Below are 19,674 nucleotides of genomic sequence, written 5' to 3' on the forward strand. Positions count from 1 at the left end.
GTGAAAATAGGGTCAGAAGTATAACTCAGCACCAGGAATCTCATAGCAGCAGCCTCAGCACTTCTAGAAGCCTCCACCATGACTGAAATTAGGGCACCACTTTGTGATACACTCACTCTGATCCACCTGTGGGCTACTACAGACAAGCACACTTTCATTCCCTGCATGCTCCCACCCCGTTTACACCAACTCTACCATCCTACAGCTTTGGTATGACATCATCAGTTCACTGACCCTATGAAAAACGTTTTTGGGTGGATTCATTTCCTAGTTTCCTTGCTGTAAGGAACCGGTGTGTCTTGCTAGTCTCTACATCCTAGAGCAAAAAACCAAAATCCCAGAGATTATCACCACTGGTGGCAGCTTTCAATTACCACCGAGTCTGCCCTGAAATGGGACTGACCACCCCCAAATGGTACTTCACTGTGTCACAACTGGGAACAGCCAACACCACAAGAAACCTTCAGCCAGAAACCTTCTGGTCATGAGAGTAACACTTATCAGCATGTGCTCACAACAGCTACACAAGGGAGGCATGAGCCTGCACCAGGAGGAACAGAGGTCTTCCTGCCAGGGCACACAGGGGTGGGTTAGTAATTAATCCTCCAGGTTCCCAAACATGCATGAAAATGGACACTTCGGAAACAAACCTGGTTTAAACCCAGTGGAGAACAGATTTTCTTTTAGACAAAAGAAGCCAGGAATAAACCTGTCTCTAAATTAAAAATGTTAATTCTTGTATTTTTTACATTACTGCAATAAAAATCCATGTAAGATAAAAGGGGACTTTCAAATGCTTCAGGGCTTTACCCCATTGTTCTAGCGCTGTTTGCCACACCTGCTAGTGCCAAGTGACGACTCACTGCCAGGGCCACATGCAACACAACACTGCAGAACAGCAGAACCTGCAGCCCAAGTCACCCCTGCTGTAATTATCCAAGCACACTCTTTGCCTTTGTCCAAGTTCTGCCAGAATAACCTGACTAGAAAAAGCAGCTCACTGTGCAATGCAGCCTTGATCTCTCAAAACTACTCATACTGAATCTAACAAAAACCCCCAAACCCACTCTCTTGCCACTCAATTTTCCCAGCAGGCAGCTGTGAAGGGCAACAAAACCCCGACCCTTAGCTCCTCCCTGGCTAAAACCTGTCACACACCATGTCGTACCAGGTTCCTGATTTTGATGGCCCAGGTTTTTCATTCACCATTTCTAAAAATAATCTGATAATTCTAAAATAATTCCTCAACACTGGCATTTAGGACACTCACTTCCAGAGATAAGCAAGTGAACTTCGGGGACTTCTTGGGCTCGAGGTGCCAGATCTCCTCCTCTGCCCCTCCCTCCCCAGATGAGGCTGGAGCTAGACACCGCTTGGCCTGTGCCATAGTGACACTGCACAGCTGGACACACAGCAACAGCTGGCTCCTCAGGAGCAGTACACACCAACTGCAGCAGTAGCAGCTCCTGCAGCTTTAATCCTGGATTTGGAGCTGTTGAAAACCATAGGAAAGGAAAAAAAACCCAAGCCAAAATGCAACTCATGTAGTGAACACCAGAGGAAGTTTGCTTAAAAAAACCCAAGCCTGCGAAGATAACACAGACAGCTGTCCTGTTTTAAGAAGCTGGCAGTTGCACACTGTTGATTACCCAACACCTGCTTCTTGCCCAGGTTTCAAATCTCCACTGTTGGAACAGTCTCGAGGGTTAAGGTGGGGTTTTTTTTGTCTCATTCTGGAGATTGTCATTGTGTGACCAGCTTTGCAAATTTCACCGAGCTGTGTAAATACTTACTTGGAAAAGCAATAAGGGGGTTGAGGCATAAATGAAGATTGACCAAAACCAAATCCTTTATTTCCACAACTGTATAAATGTGCTCCAAGTATGTGTCCAACACAAGTTAGAAAAACAAAATAGAACATGCCAGTTGCAAACTAGATCAGTTCACCGACGTGCTGACTCCTTGGTATTAGGCTTAGTTACACAAGACCAGTCACAGTAAAAAGATACATTTTAGAGTACAAAGTAGCAGGACGTTAAGCCATTTCAGCTTGTGCACATACAAGTCACACTTCTGGCAGAAAACGCAGAGAAGTTTGCATTACTATGCTGGAAGCTATGTTGCATCACTTTAAATGGCATCAATATCAATATCATCATCTTTATTGTTTGCAGGCTTCACAGTTTCAACTTTAGGTACACTGGCAGTTGTGGAGTACACCACCTGTGGAGACAAGGCATTCCTTTAACTACAGCACCTACTGCCACTAAGCACTGGAGTAATTCCAACACCCAACCAACCCTCCTGACCACGGCCATGCACCACTCATCATGCTGCTTTTTAAGGCAGAGCTGTGCACGTGCACCTGGGAGGAAGAAGCATCTCATACCCCAGAGCAGAATAATCTAATGCTGGGAAGAGAACAACCAACCAACCCCCATGTGAAAACACTCCCAGCCACAGCCAGCTGGAATGTAATCAACAAATTTTACCTAGGCCTGAACTGTGAGGAAACTGGTTATTCTGCCATCAGCTTATCTGACAAACACACCCTCACCAACTCATCTAGAACATGAGACTCGATGCTCAATACCTCCTGTCAACCTTACACTACATGAGCTGCTACTGTGCAAGAGACTGTCACTATGGAATGGTACAGTCTTGGGCTATCCAGGTGCACTTCAGTTATTACAGTGATGTCAGACAGACAACTGACAACAATTAGCAGCAACGCTGACAAAGCATTGTAAATGGAATGTTCCTCCTGTTCCCAACATGCACAGTAACACCCCAAGTAATCCCTTTCAGAATGCACCAGGACAAGGTTACAAGACTTAAGCATGCAGGAACAGTGCAACCTTGGAGCTGCTGACAGTAAATGAGCCTTTCCTACCTCTATGTTTTCATCTTCATCCTCTTCTTCATTACCGGAAGATTCTTCTTCAGCTTCCTTTAGCCATTTAATAAATGGTTCTGCTTTGACACGGATTTCTTTGGCAAGCTCCTTTGAAACATATTTCTTTGAGGCCTGAAAGACAGAGACTTCGTGTGAACACTGAAGGAGTTTACACCAGACTGTACCCAAACTGCTTAAATTGGAACTCTAACCTCACCCACCGCCTTCCATAGCCTGTTTTTGCAAAGGAGGCTTCTCATTGCACAAGCTACACCAGAATGGAGAAGCCAGATTCAACAGGCTACCTTCAGGTGTTTAACTGCTACAGTACATTACATACTGCCCTTTACCTTTTCTGCCCAGCCAAGGATGACTTCTTCTTCCAGAAGATCTGCATCATACATTTCCTTCAAAATATGTGGTATTTTCGAAATAAGCTGAGACTGATGCATGGCTACCACACACTCAAAGCCATGGAGAAGGTACCTCTGAGCTTTCTTGTTGTTGTGGCAGAACTAGAATTGTGATAAAAGCAAAAGTGACTGAATGAGCTTTTTTACCTTCTCTCCAGACTGAATAGAGAGCAGAAGCAGCTCTATGAGATTGTGGAGTTTACAACAGTTCATACAATCTTTCCCAGCAGTTGCCCCCAGCTAAGGAGGGGCTTAAAAGTAAAACACTACAAAAACTCAAGAATTCTTGCCCATAGTACCAACCAACTGCTACAAAACTCCAAACAGTTGTCACAATGAGTGCAGAAGAGATGGCTTACACGAAGGAAGTGACGTCTGTATTTTCTTATTTGTTCACGAATCTTTTCGTCAAAAAGGACTTCAGTGAGAACAAGTGGGCCCATAGCCTTTACATCCAGTCTCTCTGCTTCTGCTACAATGTCTTTGTCAGATGTATCGATGACACCTTCTTCCTTCTTTTTCTAGAGGGAAACAGGTGCAGAGAGAAACATTTTAATGCCACTTGAGGTCTGCATTAATACTCTTTGCACTCTTCCCTTCCCACCACTGGTAGAACCAGTACTCTGCAGAAGCTTGAGCACGTTGCTTTTAGTTTCCTTACAAACATTTTGTACCGCTACACCTGAGTGGTTATATCACGCAAACAACCAGAGAATAGTTACCTTTACAAAATCAAAGAGTAAGTTGACTCTCTCCTCCACAGTTCTTTCCAGGTCTTCACTAAGTGTGAGGTTCTTTGCATGGTCACTGATTTCATCCATTCTACGCCTCTGGGCCTCTTCTGTTGTGTCCTCACCCCAGTCATCATCATCCTCCTCCTCCTAAAATACAAAAGTACAACAGGAGATTCACACAATATTACTGCAGGCTTAGTATTAGGTGATGATAAAAATTATACAGACACAACAGCACTTTTATAAAACTAAAGAAATGCTTATAGTACAATTTACAAGTCAAAGACCATGGAGAAAGTGCAAACAGGAAAGAAGTAATGGAAGCTAGACCCGAGTCTATAGCCATCTGTAGGGCTACTTGAACTGCAGTTCTACCATTCTACCTAGAACACAAGAGACAATCCAGGTGCCTGAAAAGAAGTGATAAAGGATAGGCACCTTTCACTTAACAAGGAGCACAAACCCTAGTACTGATGAGCTGATAAAGCTGCTATAGAGGAGAATCAGGGATCCTTCTATTCCAGCACTAAGTTCCAGATACAGTAAGACCTTTAGGTGCAATGTTGACCAGCAAGGAATGCCAGTGATTTCAAAGGTTTAAATCGGAGCAAGACACCATACACCCTTATCTCCCCACTTTCCCTTCTACTTACCACAACCTGTGGAGGAGTAATCTCCTCTGGTGGTGGGGGTGGAAGTGTCTCATTGCTGGACACAGAACCATTCTCTTTGTCCTTGCCTTTTCTGTTCTTCTTCTCCTTTTCTTTCTTTCCTGTACCAGTGTCACCACTTTCTGCAAGTGAATTTTAATGTTTTGTTCTATGAACTAGAGCAAACTAGAAAGTCCCTGCACCTCTGCCATATCCCCAAGTGGGTTTGGATGCTTTCATTAGCTGTAAGTTATGGGTAGTACCCATCCCAAAACACACTCAGGGAAGATGTACATCTGGTGGGGAAACCCCAGTTGCAGCCAAAATCTTGCTTGTCACCAAGATTGTCCAAGTCTATATAACAGGTGACCTCACAAAGCAGAGACCCCTGGAATAGGTTAGACTTTTCTATTCTAGCAAGCTCAAATTGCAGCAGGCAACTGGATGCTTACTACAGAGTGTTGCTTGCACAGATTACAGTTTGCATTTACTACAGTTTTTACAACCTACTCTCACACTTAACACTGACTTAAAGGAACAACTGCCATGAGCTACTGCTAACTACCTTCCTTCCTCCTAAGTTTAGTCCTGCACAGGGAAACCCAGCTTTTAACAAATAGCTCTACTTGGGAAGGACACAGTACAATGAGGAAAGAGACTACCAGCACAGCTACTTCATCTTGATCCTTAAACATACTCTAGAGTATGCTAGTGCCTGCTTACATTTCAATTAGATGCGAGCCACTTATTTTTCTACTTCCATAACACCACCAATACAGAAGTTCTCTTTATCCCCAGAAGTAAAGAAAAGGCACTTACCAGGAGGGTTTTTGAGAATGAACGTGCAGAGTTTATGGTTTGTGTCAAGCATGCCTCGATAGCCACAGGCTTTGCAAGAGTTACCTATAGTTTGTTTCTTAGGATTGACATGCTGTAAGAGACAACAATCTCCAGTGAATTTAGATCTTACAGAACAATTATGCACTGAAACCTAAACCTAATGTCTACATGATTATCTCCAAATTATTAAGGCAGAGGTTTAAATACTTTGTTATCACCCCTGAAGACAAAGTTTAAAAGTAGCAATTTATCTAAGTTAGGAACTATTAAAGATGTAAAACCTTCCCAAAGAGTGCAAGAACGCGTACTTGGATTTTCTGCTCATAGATACTGCTATGTCTGTTTTTAAGTCTGCTTTTAACTTTGCACTACTTCTACAAACATTTAATATAGTGTTTCCATAGTGACACTGTTGATGTGGACAGAGAGCACTCACCAGATCAGTTTCAGGATTCTCACACTCAGGACAGAGAACAAATTTTTTAATGAATCCATCCAACATGTCTTGCAGCTTATTCGCCTCATGAGATCCATTGACAATGTAACGGTCATTCTTAACATCAAACTGGGTCTGTGCTCCCAGCTCACAACCAAAAAATTTGGTAGGATCTGTAAAGAAAGCATTATAGTCACTGCCATGTTCATATCTTCACTGTGATTCTTTAACAGCAAGTAAACAGGCTATTGCTTCTTTCTGTCCATTATTTCATCCCAAGATAATCATGTTTCTTTCTTACAAATCTTTGAAGACAGTATTAATGCTTTATTAGCTAATTAACACTACCACTTCAAACACGAAAGCATTAAAAAATGCTGTGTCATTCCACACTATTACTTACACGTTGGAGGCCGATTAAGCGCCTTTGCAACGTCAACCATGTTGACTATAACCGTCTTTATTCCATTTCCTTTGCCCTCCACCTAGAGAACAAATAATGTTTTAAGGTTAAATGCCTGCAACAGCCAAGCCCAGCATGCATTTCCCATTAAACTACACCAAAATTCTGCTTTGAAGTGCATCTCCTTCCAGGACCTAATGTGCACTTATGTGGACTGAAGGAGCGGACACCTTCCCTCCCGAGTGGCCAAGCATTATCATTGCCTCTTTGCCCTCCTGGGAGAACACTCCCTGCTTACAGCTGCTTAGGAAGTTACCTTGGCAATCAGACGGGGCATTTTGTAGCGATAGAACTGATCTGAAACACTGCGGTTGACGTTGACAGACATTTTGCCTTATTAGTAGCTTTATCAATAAGATGAAGAGATCTTTGATTGCAGTTTTTTGGTATCTTCTGTCTGGAGAAGACGGGATGACATAAACGACTGCAAGAGTTCTCGGTCTCTGACATGAAAAAATTTTCGCCACTGAGGCTGTAAGGTTCTTGCTTGTACGCTATGTTTCCCCAATACAGGTACCAGTGGCTGCGCAACAGCTCTGCAAGTGTTAACAAATAAAAAAAATTTAAGTTTAGCTTGATGTACATCAATCTACTTTTGCTACAAAGCTATATAAGGGATTGTATCTAGGGTGAGAAAAAGGGAAAAGTACATTTGTTATGCTACGGCTTTCTTCAACCTATGGAACTGAAAACAACAGCCTTGGATTGTACTGCTAAGGAACTTTTCTTTAACTACACCACAAAACTTTCCATCCTCTCTAACTACCCTAAAACCACTAAACAGCTTAGGACTACTTTTTTATACAATTAACTCCTGAAGGAGTTCTGGGATCACTAAGGAAGGGCACACTCTTTGATTTATTATGCAGACCAGTACTTGCACCATAAGGGTCATGTGGTATGGTTTCAGACTGAAGGGCACAGGAAATCAGGAGAAAGATTTGGAAATCCGTTTTAAATTCCGTATCATAGCATGAACCTATCACACAAACTGAAGTCTGCCAAAATGTTGAGAAATGTAAGTAAGATGAAGCAGCAGCAATCTGTAGCCCAACATAGTTTGTACATGGCTTACCAGTTTTTGGATCGGAGTGGAAAAGAGTTGAAAATTACGTAATTCTCCCTCTCACTTATGGATTCTCATAGCAGCTTCTGTTGAGTTCTGACTTAACAATAAGCCTGATAAAGTCTGACAGAAGTTGCTTCACTGTAGAAAGCCTAGCAATGCAGAGGTACAGAGCAGTGCAGCAGCTTTTCCAGTTGATTTTTTTCTTGGGGGAAGGGAGGAAGGGGAGGAAGGGGAAGGAGGATGAATCCTATTATTAACGTTGCCTTGAGCAGTATTTACATATTTAAATTAACACGTGCCTCTATAATCAGATCCAAGAGTACTTAAGCCACAACCGGTTGACTACACAGGCAACCCTAACTACAGAGCATGGCTATCCTGACACGTCATCACGTTGTTATCGTTAATGACAGAAGCGTTGGCACATTAAAAAAGCCTTCTTTGTATTTATGTGTAAGAGCGTGCCTATGGTGCAACACGATCTGAACCCCTCTGGTCAGGTTTACAACTTCTTTACACAATAAGCAGATAGACTGGTACGTGCCTTGTGGTCTACATTATTAACCCTGATGCAATTTTACCCCTCCTCAGCAAAAAGTACACTGCGGATTCCGTTTAAAACACACGGTTTCCTTCCCCAGGATGTCTAAAAAGAACCACCACGTAACCTGACCACGCGTTTGCAGAAGTGCTGAGGAAGCAGCTCTCTCGGTGACCGAGTTCCCAGAAGAAGCGTGCCGTTTTTCCTTCCTTCCAGGGTACAGCATTTGTCTGCTGCAGGCTGAAGCTCCCTCTCCTGGTCCCTACGACACCTCACGCCAAGCACCACCCCCCTATATGCCGCGCACGGAGGAGAGAGCGGGAAGGCAGACCGACTCCCTGCCGCACAGCGCCGCGTCCCCGCCCCTCTCGCGGTGAGTCATAAATGCAGCAATTAAGCACTGAGTCAGCGCTGGGAGCCGTGGGGGAGTCACCCCCGGCCGCGCATGCGCCGCGCCGCGGGACGGGGCCGCTCCACCGCCCCCCCCCCCCCGCCCCGGGCCGCCCCCCGCGTGTCCCCCGGGGCCGCCCCTCGGGAGAGGGGCCGAGCGCCCCCCCCGCGGCCGGTGGGAACTGCGCCACCGCCCCCCCTCCGCCACAGCGCGGGAGGCGCGGCCCCGCCGCCGCCATCTTGTCTCGTCGCATGGCGGCGGCGAAATGAATATAAATAAATAATTAAAAAAAAAAAAAAAGCCCCCCCGCCCCCCACCAAACCAAACAATTACCCTGCAGCTGAAGATCTACGGCTTTTAGATTTAAATTTTGTTGTGGGTTTTTTTGTTGTTTGTTTCCCACCGCCCCCCACACTGCTTCTCTTTCCCGTCTAAGTCCCGGACGCTTCGCTACACAAAACCTTTGCCAATATCCACCGTTCACCGACAGCCTGAGGCCCCAGCCCAACCTCAACCGCCCGTTCCTCCCACCCTCACCCCGCTGCCCCTACCCACCGTAGCCCACTACTAACACTCACCGTTTTCGTCCAATAAAGACATAAACCCAACGCTGCTCGCCCCGGGCTGCGACGAAGCCGATTGTGAGAGGAGAACAGGGCCGAGGGGGCGCTTATATCCAGACGGGAGAGGGAGGCGGAGGCGGACGCCGCAGCCTCCGGGTCCCGGCGTCCTGGAGCGGGCGGTATCACCAGGGAGAGCGGTGCCGGGCAATCTGCGGGCAAGACACAATCAGGAGCATCGTTAGCGGCGGCACCTGTGAGGGAGAGGGAGGAGGAGGAGGGGGGAGAAGAGGGAAGGGGGGAGGGAGAGGCGGCGAGCGGCGCGCAGCCGAGGCAGGAGGGGGCGGCGGACGGGACCCGGCAATGGCTGCCCCGTACTCACCTCTAGAATGTTCTCGCTCCGACTGAACAACGCCAGAGCTGGGATCAATCAGCCAGCGGCGCGCCCCGCCCCCCGCTATCGCTATTGGCTCGCTGTTCGGCTCGCAGCGAAGCTATTGGCTAAGACCCCGCCGCTCCCCCCACCCATTGGTGAAGACCGCTATCAATCAAGGCTTTGCCTCCCTCCCCCCGTGCCCTCCCCTCGCTGGTGCCCCAAAGGACATCGCGTCTACAGCGACCGAGTCTCGCGAGAGAGCGCGGGGCGGGGGGCTCGGGCTGCGCGGGCCGGGCCGGCGCGGCGGGGCCGGCAGGGGTTGAGGGCGCTCCGGGCCTCCCCCGGCCCCTCCGTCCTGCCCGGAGTGCCGGGACACTGCCCCGGGGGGCGAGCTGCTCCCGGGAGGGCAGTGACCCAATGCTTGACATTTTAGCAACTATGTTACAAGTTATATTACAAGTGAATTAAAGCAATTAAGTTGCTGAATAAGTTGTGTTTTTCCTGCATAGCCGGCTTTTGGGGTGTGGGGATGAGCCTGTTACTTAACCCCGGTGTCATAAAGGCTCAGCGTTGGGTGGCTCTGGGCTGCCTTACAAAGGATGACACAATTGTCATATGCATGTACTCTGTTCTTAGTGGAAAATGTTGCCAGCCCTATGTAGCTGAATTGAGGCCCTGAATGAAATGCATGTTTGGATTTATTTTCACGTCAAAAGCAGAAAACATGCGTCCTTTCTTCCCTGTTATGTATTCTTTCCCATCTTCTTCCATCTTCACTCTTCCAATATCACAGGAATTACATGTTTTGGGTATTTTAGAGTGTCAATAATGTTCAAGTGGGAAAGAATTTTTTTCTGACTTTATGAATTGAGTGGATAACCCCCTGTCTTACCCCTATAAACACTCCCCAGCAGAACAATGCTCCTCAGTTCCTGTCACTGTCTTACTGAGTAACGTAAAGCTTCTTGATGGCTCCGTGGGAGTATAGAGGAAAAGAGAGGGAGCGACAATAAAACTAGTAGTGACATTAAATAGTGTTATATACTCTAAATCTCTTCCTGCCTGAAGGTAGTTTTGATGCGTAGTTTTCCTGGCTGACTTTGATATCACGTTGATGTGGTCAAAGGAGATACCCCTCCTGTTGAACCTTGAAGTGCATACTGAACATTTTTGGTCTGATATGCAGAAGAACTGCACTCAGGAAGGTGGCTGATAAACGAGGCTTTCTTAGAAGTCATAAAAGCAGGGCTACTGCCACTTCCAGTGGCACACAACAACAATAAAAAATCTTGTTTCCTCAGCTGGAGCAACCAGAGATAAGTGTGCACATCTTGGTGTTTTCTATAAAACCCCTCATTGTGGCAGCTGCCCTTGCTACGTCTCCTTTCAGCATATGGAATAGCTGGTCTTTCTAGCCAAGACACTGCCCTGTAAAGCATCGTGGAATGGTTTGGCTTGGAAGGGACCTTAAAGATAATCTAGTTCTAACCCCTCACCATGGACAGGGACACCTTCCACCAGACCAGCACCATCCGACCTGGCCTTGGACACTTCTGGGGATGGAGAGTCCATCATGTAAGTTTGTCTTGGGCTTCACAATCAGCATTTGAAAAAGGTAAAAATTCCTCAGGATATGTTAAATGTCTCCTTGATAAATGCATAGCAACACTTTCTGAAACAAGAGAGAGTGTCAGGGCAAAATAAGGAAGCATCTCCAAAGTTTGTGAGGCTTGGCAGTTACCATGAGGGAAAAAAAGTCATAAAAAAGTGGAAGGCAAGAAAAGCACCTCAGGAAATCCTTTGCTGTAAAAATATATGGCACATAAAACTTGCTAAATGCCTTCTGTCTGTGACTTTAGCTCTGTGTTACAACACCTAGGGGGTTAATAAATTACGAGTGTTAAAGTGTACTGTTGCCAACACCACTTAGTGAGCTGCTTGGAAAGAGACCCTGGATTTGGTACTATTTGACTTAATGAAAAACCCTTACCATTACCATCATAAAGAAAGATACTTTTTTTGTATATAGTAGATAAATTGTCAAAAGTTAAAGAGGTCCCTTTTAAGATGGTGATTCTTCTGCAAAGAGCAGGTCTCATCCAGGTGAAGTCACATGACATTCTCCTGGATTATGCAAACCAGACTAAAACTGGATTATTGACTTCATGGTGCCTCGTTGTTGATTTTTTCCTCAGCAGAAAATTCATTAATATTGAATGTTGCATCCCAAATATTTTTACTGAATCTTAATATTTACAGTTTGTTCATTTTAATATTTCATGGTGTGGACAAGACAGAAAAATATTTTCTCTCCTCCCACTTTAAAATATCATGATTTCATGAATCCTGAAGTTCATAGTTCACATGGCTTGTGTGACTTTCAAAACCCAGACTGCTTGTGTACTTTGCATTTTATTGACAGAAACTATGTATACTCTTGTAGGTATGACATTTTAAATGACATTAGTAAGTCAGGTTTTGCAAATGGTTTAATCTCTAAGAATAGGAAGTTTTCCACAGTTGAATTTAGGGTGCATTTCCTTATCACAGAAATGCTTTGTTATTACTGAGTTCAGCCTTGAACAATCCAAGTTTGTTCTATGTTGCCTTAGCCAGTTTTTATTAGAAATAACCAAGAGTCAATGACTGTGACAATGCAGCAAAATCAAAACTCTACTGAAATTCTTAACATATTTAAAATCTTCACAAAGTGGTAATCTGAACAGTTATGATGTGTCCTTTTTATCTCTGATTGGCAACTTTGTGTCCTGTCTGTGGTTTATTCAGCAAGTTTGTCCACTCTCAGTGGTGTGGCTGGCTGTAAACATAACAGTAATGCAATGCCCTCTTGGTAACCTTGGCCTTGAAGAATGTTTTGTCTCTGCTGTGTGTGTTACCTCCCAGTGGCTGGGTCAGAGCTCTTAATTTCATCCAGTGCAGGCAGGAACATTAGCACCTGAGTAAGGGATTCCTCCTCATGCCATCTTCACAGCTTTGGCTGTAATTTCAGGAGATAGAAGGAGGGCCAAGCTTATCTATAGTTACGTGGAATAGAAATAGCCTTTCTTCTTCCTATCTTGGCAATGTGTAGAGAAAGTTTAATTATTTACATACTAGGTTGGAATAGGTAACCTTTAGGGAAGGGTGGGTCTGAAATACATCGGGGTTGACACTAGACATTGATCAGTCACAAGGGCAGAGGTTAATTCTGGTTTTACTGTTCAGGAGCTTCACAGTAATTTCTGTCCGGCACCTCACTGGTCATCTTGGGGAAGTTCACTTTGTGAAATGCTTTCCTTTCCATGCTCTGTAGCACCATCATTCCTGTTAGCTATTATTAGTAGCTCAGGAATTACTAAACAGAGAAAAACATGAGAGCAAGTGTGTGACGTTAGACACACATGTAGCCATTATTTATGGTTGTTATTTTTGTTGCTTCTATTACTATGAAGAAATGCTAAAATCTCCCAGGTAGTGTTTGAGTCTAAGTGTCCTGAAAGGCGTCAGTGTCAGCTGACAGCATGAGGTTAACTCTGCCCCAAATCTGGTCTTGTCACCAGTGAGGTTCCCTGTACCCTCCTTCTTTCTCTTCTGGTGTATGTCTGCCTATGTAAGGGAGTTACGTCAGCAAGGAGAGGCAAACAGCTTCTCTGCAGAATATAAACCAGTATTTGATAGCAGTGAAGTCCCTGCCTTGGAGACCTGTCTTTTCTCTGTGTGTCTCAGCAGTAGGTGGAAGAGCTGGTGATAGGAATCAGGGAATCCAGGTTTTCTCAGTTTGTCCAGGTAGCAGCTTTGGCTACAGGCCTAATTGGCAACCACTACCATTATCCAGCAGCTGCATGCCTGTGGTTGGCAAATCTGCCTGCTACATTTATATGGTTGCTGAAAGAAGTGGATATGGAAGATAAGGAGTCCCTGGGAATACAGCTTCCAGCTGAGAACATGCTGTCAAAGCTACCTGCCTGTTCATTATGCCCATTAGTAACCACTGCATCTACATTTCCCTGCTTCTTGTCATAGTCAAGCTTCAGACATCAAAATCTGCCCTTGCTTTAAATCTCTCTTTCAGTATCATTTTAGCAATTTGCACTTCTGTTTCATTAAAGGAATTGCTTGCGTTCTCTGCAGCTGTCATGTGCTTTGCCAACACCTCCACAGATTAATCCTCCTTCATCCTTTTTCTTTGGCTTCTTATGGTCTGGAAACTGGTGCTGTGATTATCAGTATAGATTTCCCAGCAGATGTTAATTCTAAGTAGTAAAAAAAAGTAATGAGTACTTAGAGCTACCTATTGGCTTTCTACTTTTCCTAAGGGAAAGGTGTGGTAGCCCCTGGTATTGACAGCCTGTCTCCAAACCCCCTCCCAGTCTGGGGAGACCCTGGAGATCTTAAGTGCTATCAAAGCCCTTCTCCTGTGAGCCAAAATGTGTCTGCTGAGCTTGTTTCTAGGGGTCTGCGCTGCCAGGTGCAGCAAGTTTTGCTCATCTGTTCAGCCATTTGAGCATGGAGGAGTTTCTTTTCTTTACGACAATATGAGGGCATTGCTGGGAGAGCTGAGGTTTGGAGGCAGTACTGAGACCCATGCAGGGGTTACGTTTGTGCTTCTGCTGGCAGATCTAGGAAGAGGATAAGCTATCCCCGATGCTTGTGCTGAAAGGAAAGGAAAAGCCAGTTTTGAAGGCAAAGGAAAATTTTCATGTTCTCCAAAACAAAACCTTTGAAGGCACTGCTTGGCTGATAGGGCAGTGCTGTGCATTTGGAGACAGACAGACACATCACAGAAAATACTTTTTTCTCTGAAGTCTGATTTTAAATCCCTAAAGAGTTGTCTCTCTTGCAACGTTGAAGGTATTTTGCAGGGAACTACAGGTCTTAGAGGATAATGTTGAATTTGTACATCATGGTTGAGAATTTGCTGCTTGTTTGGTATGTTTGGCCAGCAGCTTGAGTACAGCTGGTGCCAGCTTTTTAATAAAACACAGGGATTACCTTTTGTAATGAAGCAAGTAATACATGACTGCCATGCAGTGCCAAAGGCTTTGAATGCTCTGGTGGTTTGCAGCTCAAATATTTATGTTACTAAAGTAAATTATTTCCCAAACTACAAAACAAAGCAGGGGGAATGCTACTTAAATAGGAAAATAGAGGCAGAAACTTTGTCCTATAGTTTGCATATACCAAGAGTTATGTATGCTCAGGGTATTACACAGACTAGTAGCAATATTAAAATAGCCAATAACACACATAGTTTCCAAGAGTGGTGTAATAAATTAAGTCTGGTTTTGGCCTGTGGGGATTCTTTGACACCTAATAAAAGCCGACTTGAAGCACTAATAACGTCTCACTCTACCTGTGAATGTCACTGTGTTTGGAATTATGCAGGGGGTTCAGGAACAAGTAAATGGTGCTGAAGACACAGGCAAGTGCATACTCACACACAAACACACACATCACCATTGCATAAGTCTTTCTTCTTTGTTTAAGAAATGAGGCTAAAAATATCCTTGAATACGAATCCAGGTCAAACATGGTGCTGACTATGAAGTCTGGCATGATTTTACTGACTTGATGTAGACTTTTTCTTCTGAGAATAATCCAGGAGACACTGAAGGCAAAACTTTCTTACAAGGACTTTACTGCCTTGAGTTGTTTCCAAAATCAGTTTTTCAAAAGTCTTAAGACACACAGTTGGGCCAGTGAAGGTTCAAAGGCATAATGTAGGGTGAATTTTCCCTTGAAGCTCAACGGTGTTATTTGAAGAAAAAAATCTTATCCACATTGATTGTTTTTGAGTTTTTTACCTGGGATAGTCTTAGGATACAAGCTTTCCTGAAACATGCCTTTTCATAGAGTTGAAGGGGTCTAAAATAAATACTAATGATAACACAATTTGTGGCCACCACATTCATCTGGGAAACTGTGGCACCAACAACTGCATTACATTATGTGGTAGCTGTGAACATTTTGACACTGTAGTTCTTTCAGAACTTGATTTTAGGATTCCAAAATGATTGTGTGCATGTGAGGTCACATGTATAAAGGATTATTCAGCACTTAATCTAATTTATACTTATTTCACCAGTGTCCCTAAGATCCCTTTTTCTTAAGACTTATTCGCACAACTTATTTCAGGCACAGTAGCATTTTTATTTCAGTGCCTGACGTGGACATGAGGCATCTGAATAAGCTGCAACTTGTGGCTGTACAATTCTCCACAGATTTTGTATCTGCTATGTCTTCTTTGCAATAAAGGACACAAAGTAGGACTTCTTAAAGTTCCTCACAACCACTCCAACCTTTAAAAGATGAGACGCTCAAAAAATACTCTGGCTGTTTTCAGTGTTGTTTTGCTGCATCTCACCCACAGTTAGTTTTTAATCATTCTCATGAATGATTTACTGTTCCCTTTCTATCATGTTACATTTTCATTGTTGCCTCCAGCAGACAAAAAGCTTTCAAAGGGTTCTTTAGGGTTTAATGTATTGTTTGTCCTAGATATTTGGCATGACTTATTCAGAAATGTGTAATAAATACACAGCTCCTCTCATTTCTGATTGTTTGCACATCCAAAACATATCCCTGTACTAGCCCTTGTGAAGCAAATTAACTCTATCCCAGCTGAAACCAGCACAGGCATTTGACAGATTAATAGATGACCAGGTGATGGATGAATAGTGTCTTCTAGATGAAGTTAGGAAGCGGGTGTGTGTGTGCAGGTGGGATCTTGAAGGTCGTGTGTAAATACGTGTGAGCTCATTCAAGTCCATGGAGATGCAGCATTTTATACCCGTGGATAATATGCTGGTTTTACTCAGAGGCTTTACTTCTGAGATATCTTTCCTGGCACTAGCTTTGTGTACTTATCCCTGATTGTGGACATATAGATATAATACTTCTGTCTTCAAAGACATATAAATGGTTATTTTTTGTTAGTAGATATCCAGTTCTTTTGATTGGTTGCACCTAATGTGGCTAAAGAAAGCCTTTACTTTCCCTGCTTGCTTTTTTTTTAGTGGTGCACTGAGACACGGAGTGATGCGACAAGGGGTTTTGATACTTTAGTCTATATGCTCTGAGGGTAAGTCTCTGTGTGGGTCTGTGTGCTCTGAAGGATGTTTAGAGTAGACATTTGATAAAACTTCTTTTCATTTTATAGATTATGAATTGTGACTCTCAATGCCAGAGACTTACAGTAAACAGCTGAGTCATAAAGATGAAGCCTGAAATTTCTCCTCTCACAGATGTGAGGGAGTCCCACTGAGTTCCTCTGCAGAGAGTCCTGAGCTACTGAGTTCTACACCCTGAGAAACATTTGAGTGGGCAGGAGCGTGAACAGCTTGTCCCCTGCACCTTGTCCAGCGCTGTGCTAACTCTGGTGCACAGGAGGCATATGCTGGGATGTGTGCAGGCAGATCCCTCACAGCTCACTCACATCCTGGAGCAGCAGGGAAACAGGCAAAGTACTGGTGGGCTGCCAAGTCCCAGCCTGCTGGCTAGGTTGCTTGAGAGTCAGCACAAACCTGCTATAGAGTGAGCCACTCAGGGCTTGTCTTACCCTAGCAAAGGTCTTAAAAGCAGCTCTGTAGCTTACTTCGGGTTGTGGCAGATTTGCCTGAGTTTTGCGTTTACCTGTTGTGCTCCAGATCTGCAAATGGTGTTGTGTTTCTCATGCTGATTCTAACCTACCTCAGCATATCTCCTTAGGGATCTTTGGGAGACATGATCAGTGTTGGGGAGGTCTGTCTCCCTACATCTGTGGACTCTGCACAGGGCTATTGCACAAAAGGCTGTGCAATGTATTCTTCCGAAGACCTGCTGATGAGAACACATGAATCAAAGGAGAGTCAGTAGTCATGGGTTTCCCACAGCGGTCTCTTTCATAGAGTGATAACTAATGACTGCTTCTCAATAAATAAATAAAAATATCAGACAAAACAAAGTCACAGTCTTAAGCCTGTACTCAGGACCAGCTAGGCTTCAGCCATTTGCTCTGACCACTCTTGAAAGCTTGGCATGCATTGCTTGCATGGGAGAGCTGTGCCAGAGCTGTGAAAAGCCGTATATGTCTTAAGTCTTGTTCTGTGTCTTTTATGTTGTCCATTTCCCACTGGCACTGACTGCATTTAAAGCTTTTTAGAGGGCCTGTCATTGTGCTGTCCATGCAGTTAAGGCATGGACAGACAGTATTCTGTTCTTAAATCCTGCTTTGAAAATCTCTTCATAATATGTCCCTGAAAGAAACCTCTGGTTTGTTTATTTTGATTTGTCCTTTGGCTGTGGCTGGATGCCCAGTCATGGGCCAGAATCAAACTGGCTGAGTACCAACACAGGGCAATTTGCAGCTCCTTGTAAGTGATTTCAGTTCATTTTGGCTGTGCCTCTGCAGCATTTCCCAGAGCCAATCATCTGTGCCTCAGCTGATCAGGGTGCAAGCTGAACTCTGACTTGCCTGGCTGAGCCTGCCAAGAAAAGCATTAGCTAAGCAGAAACAGTGTGTGGCTTGGGGCAGAGGTGAGCATGCATTAAGTATCCACATCTTGATACTGAAAGGATGCAGCTACAATCTAAACAGGGTAAAGGGGACTGGGCAGACAGACAGCTGCCTGAGGTGATCCAGGACTGCACGCCACGCTGCTCACTGAGAAAGGCCTCTTTGTCTCCCTGCATTCTGCCTGCCTGTTTTGAGTGAGATGCAAAACAAATGCAAGAAACCAAACTATATGGCCTTGATGACATTTTTCTGTTTCTTGGCATTGGTTTGTTGTGCTTAGAAAGGCCTTGAATGTGTTGGACCATAGTGTGTATCTCATCCCCAGCCAAATCAGAGATATTTGTGCAGCTGGCTTGAAGTTCCCCTTTCCCTTACATGCAGGCTATGGGATGGAGAGGGTTTCTGAATGCTGGGGCACCTTTCCATCTCAAGAATTCACAGCTGAATCACAGCTGAGAGACAGGATATAGATACTCAAGTTTTTCATCTGTGTTGAGGAAGAAGTGGAGAGGAGACGTTTAACCACCACCTACCCCTTTATCACCAGCTGTTGTCTGCCAGTATTTGTATTGCTTCTCTGTTCCCATTTAGATTACAGCTTGACCAGTGTGACCTGGATTTTCAGACCTTATTTTGAGCACAGCTAGTGCAAGTCTTGCTTTGGTTGAAGCCCTGCTGTGTCCATGAGTATCTCTCAAAGAGACAGGAGAGTGTTTCTTATCAGTTTTAGAGGGATAGTCTTACCAGAGTTCTTGTACTTCACCTGGATATGTGCAGTTCCTTTTTGTTGTGACAAGGCTTTGACACTTTGATAAATTACTCCTGCCATAGGCCATAGATAACATGATAAAACAGACTTCACTTGGAGTTACAACTGGTTTTCTTTTCAGACTGTCTTTCATATCTATTTCTGCGCTGGCAATATGGTCAGACTATGGACCTTGAAGTTGTAAGACTGCAGGTGAGAGATACCAGTTCTGTGCTTCCCTGAGATTTGACAGCATTCAGAAATTTGGATGACAACTTGACTTCCATAACTACAAAATGCCTCTTTGGCAAAATAGTTTTCTTGAATGGCATGCCCCAGTTCTGTATTCAGCTCGGCACTGTTTGGCGGGGCTGTTTTGCGGGAAGAGATAGCTTCCTCCTCCTGCAGTTCATTCAGATCCAGCCAAGAGACATGTTGGGCATTGGCCTGAGGTGGCACAGTCCTATAGCAGTCCTGGCTGCTCTTGGTGAGAGGCAATTCTAGCAATGTAAGTGCTTATTTCTTTTAGTTGCCCCCTACTTTGGTGTCCGGTAGTGACAACCTCTGAGCCCCTTGGTGTGACAGTAGCTTTGGTCACTTTTGGGAATTTGGAACTATTTGCCTTTTCATGAGAGGGCTGAGATAAGCCCCAGGTCTGAGCTCCAACCCTGTGTCTTACTTGAATCTTTTCCATTTCCCATTAACTGTGGAGCTTTAAAAGTTAAACAGCAAGCCTCTTCAGACTCTCTTCTTTCTTTGTTACTCTCATGTTCGTTCTCATTTCAGCTCCCTAAGGGGAAAACCAAATGTCATTTGTAGTTCTCTGCTATTACATTTATTGCCCCCGTCTTGCTCTCTTTCAGAGCATGAACCCAACAAACCAACTTCTTATCAGTTTGACAGGCTGTGACTGTTGTCCTGGTGACTGGTGTAGTTGCACTATCAGCATGTACAGAAGGCAGAGAAAGAGATGCCTCAGAGTGTGGGTGTAGCTGTGCATGCACGTGACATGCCAGGAAGTCACTGGGATACGTGCAGGTAAGATCCAAGTCTTGGGCTATGT

The 19,674-nt window shown here is 44.4% G+C and overlaps 2 protein-coding genes and 1 non-coding gene across 5 annotated transcripts in view; 1 reads left to right on the forward strand and 2 right to left on the reverse strand.

Moving 5' to 3' along the window:
• Window positions 1-1,825: 1,825 nt before the first annotated feature.
• On the reverse strand, window positions 1,826-9,450 carry EIF5 (eukaryotic translation initiation factor 5). 2 transcript variants are annotated; one of them, XM_039552471.1, is made up of 13 exons: window positions 9,376-9,450; window positions 9,012-9,205; window positions 7,508-7,703; window positions 6,689-6,968; window positions 6,373-6,454; window positions 5,970-6,142; window positions 5,513-5,624; window positions 4,697-4,836; window positions 4,032-4,190; window positions 3,669-3,830; window positions 3,247-3,411; window positions 2,894-3,028; window positions 1,826-2,223 (listed from the first exon to the last, which is right to left on the reverse strand). In XM_039552471.1, the coding sequence occupies exons 4-13, from the start codon at window positions 6,758-6,760 to the stop codon at window positions 2,131-2,133; spliced, it is 1,293 nt and encodes a 430-aa protein (XP_039408405.1). In that variant the 5' UTR covers window positions 6,761-6,968; window positions 7,508-7,703; window positions 9,012-9,205; window positions 9,376-9,450; the 3' UTR covers window positions 1,826-2,130. The 2 variants fall into 2 exon arrangements, with proteins under 2 accessions (XP_039408405.1, XP_039408404.1); XM_039552470.1 differs by lacking the exon at window positions 7,508-7,703.
• Window positions 5,037-5,160, reverse strand: LOC120410168. Its single transcript, XR_005602126.1, has one exon. It is a non-coding gene; the product is annotated as a small nucleolar RNA SNORA28 (small nucleolar RNA).
• A 10,030-nt stretch (window positions 9,451-19,480) lies between the features above and the next one.
• Window positions 19,481-19,674, forward strand: part of LOC104688868 (exocyst complex component 3-like protein 2) — a 39,530-nt gene continuing 39,336 nt past the window's right edge. For both annotated transcript variants that reach the window (XM_019283081.3, XM_019283109.3), the window contains exon 1: window positions 19,481-19,649. The gene's annotated coding sequence lies outside the window, so the exon portion shown is untranslated. The remainder of the gene's footprint in view (window positions 19,650-19,674) is intronic.

Source organism: Corvus cornix, chromosome 5, assembly GCF_000738735.6.
Source record: "Corvus cornix cornix isolate S_Up_H32 chromosome 5, ASM73873v5, whole genome shotgun sequence".
NCBI lineage: Eukaryota > Metazoa > Chordata > Aves > Passeriformes > Corvidae > Corvus > Corvus cornix.

Excerpts from the sequence above, each read along its gene's own strand:
- EIF5 (XM_039552470.1), bottom strand. The coding sequence starts at position 6,760 with ATGTCTGTCAACGTCAACCGCAGTGTTTCAGATCAGTTCTATCGCTAC. Across the intron at positions 4,837-5,512 it reads CATTCTCAAAAACCCTCCTG|AAAGTGGTGACACTGGTACA; the intron begins GTAAGTGCCTTT and ends ATTCACTTGCAG. Across the intron at positions 3,831-4,031 it reads TACTCTTTGATTTTGTAAAG|AAAAAGAAGGAAGAAGGTGT; the intron begins GTAACTATTCTC and ends GTTTCCCTCTAG.